The 12,795-nt window shown below is 36.6% G+C and overlaps 1 protein-coding gene across 2 annotated transcripts in view; it reads left to right on the top strand.

The window, feature by feature from the left end:
* Positions 1 to 9,860, top strand: part of LOC106875135 (Golgi SNAP receptor complex member 2) — an 11,239-nt gene extending 1,379 nt beyond the window's left edge. The window contains exons 2-4 of one of the 2 annotated variants that reach the window (XM_014923126.2): positions 6,371 to 6,443; positions 7,461 to 7,826; positions 8,062 to 9,860. In XM_014923126.2, coding sequence (XP_014778612.1) covers positions 7,555 to 7,826; positions 8,062 to 8,428 — 639 coding nt within the window. In that variant the 5' untranslated portion in view covers positions 6,371 to 6,443; positions 7,461 to 7,554 and the 3' untranslated portion in view covers positions 8,429 to 9,860. The remainder of the gene's footprint in view (positions 1 to 6,370; positions 6,444 to 7,460; positions 7,827 to 8,061) is intronic. The other variant, XM_014923124.2, reaches the window with a different exon arrangement.
* The last annotated feature ends 2,935 nt before the right edge of the window (positions 9,861 to 12,795 follow it).

Raw genomic sequence — 12,795 nt, 5'->3', positions numbered from 1 at the left:
GGGGGTTAGTCAATTATATCGACCTTAGTACTTGACTAGTACTTATTTTCTTGACCCTGGAGAGTTGAAAGACAAAGTTGACCTATGCTGAATACAAACATGGAAGGTAAAGAGCCAGAAGAAATGCTGAACATGCATTTTGTCCAACATATTAATGGTTCTGTCAATTCACCACTAGTAGTAATAAATGACAATTATATAAGGAACCATATTAATTTAAGTAGATAAATTGATGTATACAGCAAAGGGACAGTTATAATGTTCAATTGCTATTTAATTAATATACGTATATCAAAGATAGATCTGTTTGAAGAAAATGCAAGAGTCTCCATCAAAATTGAGCTCAGCCTCAATTGAGCAGGCTTATATAATAAAAGGCATTTTAGCTATGGACATCATAACAGGGCGGTGGGGGGAGGGTCAGTATTGTAGACTATCAAGTATGTTTTAAGACAGTAAGATGTGATAAAAAGATCTGGCTACTATTTCTAGCAGATGGAATGACAAGGTATTCTGATGACATGAGAATTGTATACATATGTATGCTTAGGAGAAAGAGAGTCTTCTTAATGTGAACCCTACTGAGAAATCAGCTATTCTAAATGTTGGCACTGTAATAGATAAGACAATTAAGGATTTGGTGACAAAGAAAGCCCCTGGTCCATTGGGAATCACTGCTGAGATGCTTAAAATCTGGCAGAGCAGGTTAAGACTTTAACACCCATATGATTAACCAGGTTTTACAAGGAAGTGTCAAACCCAATGACTGGTATAGCTCCATTATAGTCAACTGTTACAAGAGTTAAGACCTTTGAGAGAAGTAATGACAGAGGTATCGAATTATTGGACCAGGTCAAGAAAGTTACAGAAAAGGTAATAGATTTGTTAATTAGAAAGGGAATTAGCCCAGATGAGACACATTTTTGTTCCAAGGAGAAGTACTGCTGATGCTCATGTTTTAGCGAGGCAATTGCAAAAGTATTTAGCCAAAAGAAAACTGTTGTACTTGACATTTAAGCTGCTAGTAAGGTGAGAGTTAGCAACAAGTGCAATGATGAATTTAGTGTACTGGTAGGAGTTAACTGGGGCTCTGTTCTAACCCCCCTCCTGTTTATCATTGTTTTCTCAGCCATAACAGAGGAGTTTAAAACCTGTTGCCCATGGGAACTCCTCTGTTTTGATGATTTTGTTCCTATAATTGAATCTGTTGTAATAGGATTAGAAAATAAATTTTAGGTGTGGAATCAAAACTTGGAATCAAGAGGCCTTAAAGTTAAATTAGCAAAGACCAAAAGTTCTAGTAAACAGGAAAACAGACTGGACTCCACATCCTTCAGGTAAAAGGCCCTGCTTGCTATGTAAGAAAGATATATGCAAGAATTCCATATGGTATACCTGGTGCAAATTATGGATACATAAGAGGTGCAGTGGAAACACAGAAAGACTAACAGAGAAAGTTGACTTTGTGGTTGATGTGCATGAGTAATAAACACTAAGAATACAAGGTCAGTAGATTTTCTTGAATGCTCAGGAGGATCTTTAGTAGTAGTAGATAGTTTCTGTTACCTGGATGACCTAATTAGCAGTGGAAGAGATGTTCTGAAACTATAGTTGCTAGAATAGGAACTGGCTGAAGAAAGTTCACAAAACTAATACTTCTGTTGATAATAAATGGTCTCTCTCAGAGTGAACGGCAAATTGTATGATCTTTTATATGAACAACAATGCTATATGGTTGTGAAATGTGGATCATGAATTGCAGAGGACTTGTGACAAGTAGGAAGAAATGAAACTAGCATGCTCCACTGGATGTACAGTGTCAGTGCAAATGTATTGAATGTAGAAGGGAGAAAACTGTGCTGGTATGGTCATGTGATGCATATGGATGAAGACAGCTGCATTAAGGACTAGTGATCACTAAATTTGGATGGAAGCCTTGGAAGAAAGAAACCAAGGAAGATGTGGGACTTAGTTGCGAAGACCAACCTCAGGATGTTGAGCCCCACAATAAAGATAACAAGGAGTTATGACAATTGATTATTTGGTGTGCTTGAGAAGACCTGTCCATCTCAGGAAAAAACATGAGGTCCTAAAAGCAAATGTCTATGCCCCAGCACCCATTCAGTCCCTGTCAAGCCTTCCCCAGAATTCATTTTCCTAACACCCATCCTTCTATTGCTTACTCAGCTGCTGTAATTGCATCAGAGTAGAACTACAGATATTTTATTCCTGCTTTTCTACTACCAGTTATCCTTCTCCTTGGAAACACCTCCATTTGTCACCCATCCTGCATTCTCAGTACCATCCCTTACTTTACTTTATTTTCCACTGAATGCCACTTTCCAAAAACATTCTCTCATATCTGCCATTAGTACCCCCACTCCTTCTTTGTCACTTATTATTTCTACCCCTACATACGTCTGATCCCTGTCTCTGTCACTGTGTATCACTCTCTTACCTCCTCACACTTCACATTATCAATATTACACCCCAACTCAGTCAAAGGTGGTCTTGCCTTGCAAGTTACTTGGTAACCTCACTAGTGTTGGTGCTACAAAATAAAACACTCAGTACACTCTATTAAGTGGATAATGTTAGGAAGTATATCCAGCCATAGAAACCATGCCAAAACAGACACTGTTGCTCAGCATAATCTTCTGGCACATCAGATGCAGTCAAACTATCCAACCTATGCCAGTATGGAAGACTGATGTTAATGATGTATATCAGCTAATGTGTGTATTTGATTATGCAAAATCTTTCATTTGCAATTGAAAATAAAGGCTAACCAAACATGTTGTTTTCTGTATTTGTTGCCACCTGAAAGTTAATGAGATTCAAATAACTAACCAATTCATGTCTTTTGTTCCATCTCACTCAGCAAATTGTCTTATTCCTACCTAGATGTCTCATTTTATGTCATTGGATGTAAGGACATGGGTCACATCCTGAAATATGCAATGTAGGGATTTTTTTTGCAATGAGAAAATTCTCTGATTGTTATCCACAGGGCCTGTACATGAGCCAGTGATGAAACCCCACCACCACCATGCTCAACCAGCTAGAAATAGCAGCCAAATATCCCTCAAATTGCACCCCATTTACCATCTTAAATGAGGAAAGGAACACATTGGGTAATCATTTTTTAGTTTTAGACATATCCCTAAAAAGGCAGGTTTTTAACATCTGGAATGTTTTTGATCATAATTCTGCTCAAAACAGGTCTAGACAAGTTCAACATGTACACACTTGTTTTTATATTCATAACAATGATGGTGTTGTAGCTGAAGTTCATTGAATATTTTATTAGATTTAAATGATGTGATTATATCCAGTTTGTTTCGTTCTCATATTTTCACTGTTATTTAACCCTAGGTCAGCCCTAATTCAGTATATATATATATATATATATATATATATATATATAATACAAATAATATATGAGTATATGCATATATACGTACATATATGTACATACCTACATCTACATGTATATATAGATGCATATCTGGTTACAGGACGTTGCAAAATAAACGTGGACAAAATGATAAACGGAGTACAGCAAACATACAGGCCACATAGAGAACATTTCCTTCATCAGCTGCCACCATTCTAAAACTAAGCGTTTATGCTCAGAGGTGTTTCAGTGATGATCATCTCTTCTTTCAAACAAGGCCTAAATAATCTAATATCTCCTTCCATTTTAAAGTCTCTAAGGTGTGATTAGAGATATTTTGCTGCTATTTCTAGCAAGTCAAGAGACTGCATACTAGCTCCTTTGTTAGCTCAACATATTTTTGTTATTTAGCTTTTAATACCTTATGATTGTGAGGTTGGATTTGTAAGGAAATTTAATTGCTGTTTCTAGTAGGTCAAATAACCACAGAGAGACTCCCATGTTTATTAACCCTTTAGCATTCAGATTACTCTGACAAATGTAATGCTTCTTTATTCATGTGGCTTTGAATTAATCATGCATTTGAGATTTCTATGAGGTTTTTGTTTATTTTTTTAGAATGACATTGTTGGGTATGTGTGAGAGGCTGTATCTGGTACAATATTTGAGCCAGATATAACTGCTTTAAATGCTAAAGGATTAAACACTTCATTATTTGGCAATGTCACCTTAAATTATCAGTTGAAATAATTGGAACTTAACAGTTTGTTTTTGTATCAAAATAATAACTGTTCATGTGACGGTCTTTGATTATAATAATGATCATCATGATGGTTGAAGAGTAAAATCTACCAGGTTGCTCTTAATGTTTGAAATACCCATCCCTAAAAACTGAATTAAAATTATGAATTATTTAACTTCAGGTCAGCTCTGATCAAGCTGACCTGTCAGACATTTTAGATGTCAATGTGTAGCAGAAAACTAAGATTGAACACAATTCCAGTTGTGACTATCTTAATTTTTTGTATGTCTAGGTAAGTATACATGTACATCGTCCAGTGTGTCCTTCCTTGTTTTTAGATGTAAGGAGTGCTTTAAAGGAGATTTAGCTGCAATTTCTAGCAGGTTGAGCAACTGCAGAGTTTCCCTAATAGTTCTATAATGTTCTTGACAATGAACATAAGTGATGCTATTGTTTAGGGAAAGTAAGGTAAAGATAGAATGTTATTACCTGTGAATGTAAGGTAAAATAGGTGAATGTTTACCATCTATACATGCTCTCATAGACATGCTATAAGTACTACAGAGTAGATCTGTAGATTTCAGCCAATGTTGTGTGTGTCAATTAACTAATCTCAATTAAATACACTAGACAAGCATGGCTGTGTGAGAAGAAGTTTGTTTTCCAACCACATAGTTTCATGTTCAGTCCCACTGCATGGCACCTCAGGCGAGTATCTTCTGTTATAACTCTGGGCTGACCAAAGCCTTGTAAGTGGATTTGGTTGGTAGAAACTGAAAGAAGCCTGTCATATATGTATGTGTTATTGTATCTCTGCCTTGACATTGCATGATAGTTGTAACCAAGTGTTACTGTCATACAGTGTCCTTTGTTTCAGGTTTTCCATGATGATGTCTGATCATGGGAAATAGTACCTTACTTGGAAACAGGTGACGGTTTGCAACAGGAAAGACATCTGACCATTGATAATACACCTCAACAAGTTCTATCTGACCATACAAGGATGGAAAAGTGGATATTTAGATGATGATGATGAACAGTCATAAACAACTTACTCTTTGTACAGCCAGGGCAGATTGGCTGGGCCAGTTTCAATCTAGTCCAGCAAATCTTTATTGAGATTGCATCTGCAACTAACTAGCTTTCTCAAATTGTCTACAATGCTACTGGTCTTATCAACTGCTCATTGTTAAAGGGCATTATTAACTAATTTTATGTTAGGTCAAATCAGAAATGATCTACTACTGGCAGCCATAGAAACCAGTATTGTTTCATGATCAGCCAGCTCTGCCTCTCTAGGGTCTCATCTTGATATGTGGAGGCTGGGTAGACAGCTAGTTGTTCATAAATTTTAATGCCTTGTAAGGGTAATTTACCCAGTATTTCTGCTGTTCTAACAGCAACTCTGCATTCAAAAAACAAAAAGAAATTTTTTTTAATATCGTTATTTATTTCCATCGTACAAAAAGCTTAATATCTTTTTACAAGGGTGGATGAACTCAACTAGAAGACAGCAAACCTACCAATGAAGTTGTGGTAGGTCATTAAGGCTGTTGAATCTAGCACTACTGGCTCTCTTGGCAACTCTTGTACCCAATTAACTTTCTGAAGTGTACTAACTTGCCTTTCCTTTAATCCAAGGGACCTGTATAAGAGAAACTCCTTGATAAGTGTGAGCCCCACCCTAGATTACTTAAATCGGTCCTGATTGAAATTTTTCTTCACATTATCATAAATGACAGGCACATACCACTCCATTTTTATTAATTTACTTAATGTCAACTGAAATTTAAAGAAACATTTGAAGGATTAAGAAATATTTGTCTGTGAAATGAACTCTGTAAATAACGATTTTTTACATAGCCACTAGGTCACACATTTTGGGAGATTTTGTGTTTAATTAGATGAAAACCAGTACATGTAATTCTTGTTTTTAATCCAGGAAGAATAAAAGGCAAAAACGATTTGAACAATTCATTGAAAAAAGAGAGCGGCAGGTTGAGGAAGTGATGTAACTATAAACTGGGAAGCTGATGACAGTTTACCAGTAACAGTAGTCAATAGGAGAGTTTGATAAGTTAAGCTGTCATGAAGAGTAAAGTCTGCCATTTCAGACTTTGCTCTCAATCAGAGAGTGAAAAATAGAGAAAAGTGGTGACATCAGTTGGATTGCCAACCAGTAAATTGCTGCTAACCTAAGATGGCCATATTTTTCTGTTTCTCACTCTTAGGCAAAGGACAAGACTTGAAATGTTAGATCCTACACTCCCTGCAACAATTGAATTTACTGAATGCTTAGAAAAGGTATTTTGCTTTTGTTGTTTATGTTCTTATAACTGAAGCTGGCATTTAAATTCCACTTGAATGAATGGATTTAGTCTCTTAGACCAATGAGGTTGATAAAATATTTAACAAGCAGGTACTGGATTCTATTCATTTCATTTTCTTGCAAATCTGTAGTCTTGTTTGAATGCAAGAAATTTTTCTTATGATTATTGATAATCAGCATAGATTGACTGAATCATTAGAGAAAATACTATGCTCTAGTTTTTAAATTCTGATTTCAAATCTCTGCAAATTCAGTTACCTTTTGTCATTCCAAAATTGATAAAATAAATTCTCAGTCAAGTGCTGGGATCAATGGTATAAAAATTAGAAACCATTATTAATGTGATGCTCTTTTACTTGTTTCAATCATTTGACTGCGGCCATGCTGGAGCACTGCCTTTAGTTGAGGAAATCGACCCCAGGACTTATTCTTTGTAAGCCTAGTACTTATTCTATCGGACTCTATTGCCGAACCGCTAAGTGACGGGGACATAAACACACCAGCATCAGTTGTCAAGCAATGCTAGGGGGACAAATACAGACACACACACATATATATGTATATATAAATATATACGACGGGCTTCTTTTAGTTTCCGTCTACCAAATCCACTCACAAGGCTTTGGTCGGCCCAAGGCTATAGTAGAAGACACTTGCCCAAGATGCCACACAGTGGGACTGAACCCGGAACCATGTGGTTGGTAAGCAAGCTACTTACCACACAGCCACTCCTGCATCTATTCTATATGCTGCATACTATTCTGTAATATGTGCCAGTTGTCTACTAAATGTTTGTTGTGTCTTCTTGCTGTAAGGATTAGGTACCACAGACATTTCATTCAGGAGCCAAATAGCAGTAACACTAGTGTTATTTAGGGGTAAAGACAACCAAGGATATATTACCAATATCACTGATTCATAATGTTGTGTTTAGCTCAGTATGTGTGTGTGTGTATTCATTTTGCTTAATAAAGTATTTTGTTATTTTTCAGATTGCTACCATTCCATCAGTTTTTGGGGTTAGGGTACCTCATTAGAGGTGCTTCTGTGTATATGAAAAAAACTTGAACAAGAATATTTGCCAGTATGGATAATCTGTATCACCAAACAAACAAACTAGTCCAAGAGGTGTGGCAAAATCTCAGCGCTCTGGAACGCGCTACTGACCAAAATGTGCACATCATTGAGAATGATATTCAAGCCCACATTGATATGATTACTAGTCATTGTGAACGACTCGACTTATTTGTCAACAAGGAACCAGTCAGCCGTCGAGCTGTTGCCAAGATGAAAGTTGACCAGTTGAAATATGATTGCCAGCATCTGCAGACAGCCATGAGGCATTTACAACACAAACGGTAAGTATCTGTTGGCTAAAAGCTCATCTCTTTTTTTCCACTTCCTTTCACATTGGTAGTTGGAACTCAAACCAATCAATATGTAGTGTTCACAGACATATGTATAAAATATGTGATTACACAACACAAGTAATTTAGATTAATTAGTTCACATTAATTATTTCATTTAGTTGTAACTGTTTAACTAGTTCTTTCCTTAATGTTTATTCTAATGCTCATTCTGCTTACTCTCCAGTTACCGGCGAGAAGAAGAAGAACGTGAAAGGGAAGCACTGCTGTCACGCAAGTTCACCACCAATGATGAGAACACCTCAATTGAAATTGACCATGCTCTTCGGCACAACACCCAGCTGCAGAATTCCCACCATGGCATTGATGATCTGCTTGGTGCTGGTTCAAATGTGCTGAGCAGCTTAAAAGAACAGAGTGTTACTCTGAAGGGAACACACAAGAAGATCCTTGACATTGCTAACATGCTTGGATTGTCAAACACTGTTATGCGACTCATTGAGAAGCGCAGTTCTCAGGACAAAATCATTCTCTTTGTGGGCATGCTGGTTACTTGTCTTATCATGTATATTGTTATAGCCTATCTAATCTGATCTCTCCCTACCAATATCTTTCTGTCCATCATTCCCTTTCTCTCCACCATTTTTTCTCTTCTCTTCACCATTCTCCCTCCCCCACTCTTTCTCTCTCTCACCGTAGCTTCTTTGTTTGGTTGTTGTCTGGTCAGAAGCTGCACATGTTCACTGCTATGGCTATAACCATATCAAATAACCTCATAGTTTGCCTTATCTAGTCTTCCCACTACAGCAGAGACAGTTTAAAAATAAACTATGAAACCCCTAACTCCTATTTTTGATGGCAATTTCTTTTCTTCCCTTCCCCTTTCTTCAAAATAATAATCTACTGCTACTACCATCACCACTCCCAGATATTCTTTCATGTTTGTTGTGGAAATGATCCCGACAATAGTGCCAGCCAGCTTTGTGATGTATTACAGTTTCCTTATTGGGAGCAGTTTTGATTTATGTTTAAACCCCATTAGCATTGACTTTGCCTTTCATCATATTTGGAACAGCAATATAAGTTCCAATTGATGTTGACCTGTTTAGTCAAATTACTCTTCCCTGTATATTATACCTCAAGCATAGTTTAAAAGTGACCATCATTGCTGTGCTAGAATTTGTGCAGTGCCCTCGAGAAACCTATGAATAATACAACTTCCAATTTTTCATTCTTTCTAAATTTTTAGGTTTCATACCCAATCAAGCAGTTATTATTATGGATTAGCAGAATCATTAGCACATCAGACAAATGCCTTGCAACATTTAGTTACAGTCTTTTTCTCTCTAAATTCAAATACCACTAAGGTTAACTTTGCCTTTCATCATTCCATAATCGATTAAATAAGTACTAGTCAAGTAGTGGTTGATTTAATCGACTGTTCCTTCTCCCAAATTCTTGGCCTTATGTCTTGGCTAGAAATTATTTTATGTAAATTATCAGTGAATGGAATCAACAAGTCACTTTTAATTCCCAGTTGAAACTATTTCACTTTTATCATTAATATCCTTAGGAAAAGGCATGCATATTAACAACCCTCCTCAAACTCCCCTCCCTCTAAATTTGTCATCTTGTACCAAAGTTATGTCATTATTACTATTTGATAAAAGTAATAGTGATGGATTGAATGTCTTGTATTTAGTCATGTTCCTTTGTGTTCTGAGTTCAAATCCTGCTGAGGTTGACTTTGTCTTTCAACCTTCAAGGCTGCAATATAATAAATTACAAAATATTAGTGTTGATTCAATTGACAATACCTCCCCTTTCCCCCAAAATTGTGGCCCTGTTCTTATGCTGGAAAAAATTATTACTATTTAAGAAACATTTGCAAAGTAATGATTCTTTGTAACCCAGAAATTCCCAAATGACTAATTCTGTCCTCACCTCACTGAGTGAACAATGAAAATGAAAAAAAAAAATGAATTATAAAAAATAAATGAATGAATGAACTAAAAATCAAAAGAATGGGTATTTCCTGTTTTCTGTTGAATCACTTATTCATTAGTTGTCATTAAAGAAAATTATGTCACAATTAAAATTATGAAACTGAGTGAGTGAGGGTTACAACTGTGTGAATAGATGCTATATTCCTGGTCTATTAGACTGGTAAAGAGATCAAAGGTTTGTATCTTACAATTTGTGCTACAGAGTTCCTGGTAAAGACATCTAATTCTCTATAATTTTGTTTACTTTCCTGTACATATGTAGCATAAGGAAATAATGTACATTGCCTGATCAAACAAAGGAACCTCTACATTGTTATTCAACCTGCTGTCAAATCTTCAAACCATACCCTACTGTTTTTAAAAAGGAAAGGATGCATTGGACTATGTAGTCCTAAATATACCTCCTAAAAAGATGTGGCAATCATGGCTGGAGCACTTTGGGTCTGATTCCACTGCATGGTATCTAGAGCAAGTACCCTTTACTACAAGCCTCAAATTGACCAATGTCTTGTTTGTGTAATTTGGTAGACAAACTGTGTGGAAGTCTGTCATATGTATGTATTTGTGTTGAGTCTCATAGTGCCCTGTAACATAGCAGGCTACAAATAGAGATTGATGAAGTAAGCATTGGAGTTGATATGATCCCCTAAAAATCTTGATCAGGATTGATAAGAGACTACACAGCAAAAGTGCACTGCCTGTTGTAAGCAGACTCAGTACTGCAAAGATAGTATGTTAGAGGACTTTTCAGTTGTGAAATCTATCCCTCTTGTAAGCTTGTGAAAAAAGTGAGTGGCACTACTCTACATCTGATGAAGTTGCCAGTAGACTGGCATGTAGACTAGTCTTCAGGACTCAATATACTGAACAAACTATCCTTTGAGCTAAACAACCTAACTAGCTTCACTGATCCAGGTATTGTGGTGTTAAGTAATAATGTTGCATATCACCACTATTGCTTGCATTTTGTTCATATGACCCTGAAATGATACAGTTTCATTGTCTTGCAACAATTCAACCATGATGTTGATACAAATATGACCCAGTGGTTAAGAAGTTTGCTTCACAGTTAAGTGGACCCTACTTCAATGTCACTGCATAGCATCTTAGTAAGTATATTTTTACTATAGACTAAGGTTCCATGTTGTGTGTAAAACTGGATAGATGAAACTATGGAAAGTTTTAGATCGACTGTATCTGCAAGTTAAATGTCCAACTTCGTTGCATATTATGGGTCAACCTTAAAATTGTGTTGATAATATGCTTCTCTATAGATAACATTATGGTTGTTCAAGATAAGCATTCAGTTGGTCACGATTGAAGCTGATGGAGTATGTGGTGATCTACAGATAGTTTTTAGCTACCTGCTGATTAAAAATTTTTTTTTTATTTTCCAGTTAGATGTTTTCTTTTCATTATAGGCACATATATGAGTTTGTGTTTTTGGATTAGTTGTACCTTTAATTTGATAAGACCGCAAGTAAATCTGTTGAGCAAGAAAGATAAATTTACTTACCAGTAGGTCATTGTTCGATATCAATGTGTCAATGTGAAAGGTTCAATCAAGAATGAGCTGGTTTTTTTTTTATATATATCAATCACCAAACTGTTAATAATATTACTCAAGAAGTGGATTGAAGTAGGGCATTACCATGTGAAGTTGACATCTAGTTGGCTATAAAGTTTTCAAGAGGGCAAAGATATTTTTGTATAAAGACATCTGATGGTGTGGTGAATTGAAATGTAATGCAAATATAAATATTGTAAATGTGATCAACACTCCAGTAAGTGATGATGATTCATCTTAATCTTTTAGTCAACTGAGTTTATGTTAATAATGCCATCATTATACCTGGTGGTGGTATAGGGTTGGCAGAATCATTAGAACACTAGGCAAAATGTTTGCAGTGCTTTGTTAAAGCATATTACTTTTTATGCTCGATTCTTGCTAAGGTCAATTTTGCTTTTCATCGATTGATAAAGTACCACTTAAGTACTGCTACTAATTAGGCATTCTTTTCAAGTCCACGACAGCATTTTCTGTTACCCATTTCATATAACTCATAGTAAATTGTTATCAATTAGGTAACCTTTACATCTACTATTATTCAGTATGTATATAGCTCCTTAACTAGGAGAATGGCTATCTAAATATATTCTTTTCTACTCTAGGCACAAGGCCCAAAATTTTGGGGGAAGGGGCCAGTCGATTAGATTGACACCAGTATGCAACTGGTACTTAATTTATCGACCCCCAAAAGGATGAAAGGCAAAGTTGACCTCAGTGGAATTTGAACTCAGAATGTAAAGACAGGTGAAATACTGCTAAGCATTTCGCTCGGCGAACTGGCAGAAACGTTAGTGTTAACGTTTCTGCCAGCTCACCGCCTTATCTATCATCATTGTCGTTTAATGTCTGCTTTCCATACTGGAATGGGTTGGATGATATGACTGAGGACTGGCGAGCCAGTGGATGCACTTCCTAACGCCAACCACTCCGAGAATGTAGTGTGTGCTTTTATGTGCCACCAGCACGAGGGCTAGCCAGTCAGTTCTTTCAACGACCACGCTCAAAAGGTGTTTTTTACATGCTACCTGCATGGGAGCCAGTCCGGCGGCCTATCTACCGGGAAAGCCCCCGGCCCATCAGGAATCACTGCAGAGATGCTCAAAATATCTGGCAGTGTTGGCTATAGCCTAGTCACCCGTATTACGAACCAGGTGATACACGAAGGAGTCATACCCTATGACTGGTGTAGCAGCATCATAGTCAACTGCTACAAAGGTAAAGGGGACGCTTTAGATACAAATAATTACAGAGGCATCAAGCTGTTAGATCAGGTTATGAAAGTTACAGAGAGGGTCATAGCCCAACTAATTAGGGAGCGAATCAATTTAGATGAGATGCAGTTTGGGTTCGTGCCAGGTAAAAGCACTACTGATGCCTTATTTCT

The sequence above is a fragment of the Octopus bimaculoides genome, chromosome 4 (assembly GCF_001194135.2).
Source record: "Octopus bimaculoides isolate UCB-OBI-ISO-001 chromosome 4, ASM119413v2, whole genome shotgun sequence".
NCBI classification, from domain to species: Eukaryota; Metazoa; Mollusca; class Cephalopoda; order Octopoda; family Octopodidae; genus Octopus; species Octopus bimaculoides.
The sequence above is the reverse complement of the archived record's forward strand: the minus strand, read 5'-3'. Positions and strand labels throughout refer to the sequence as shown.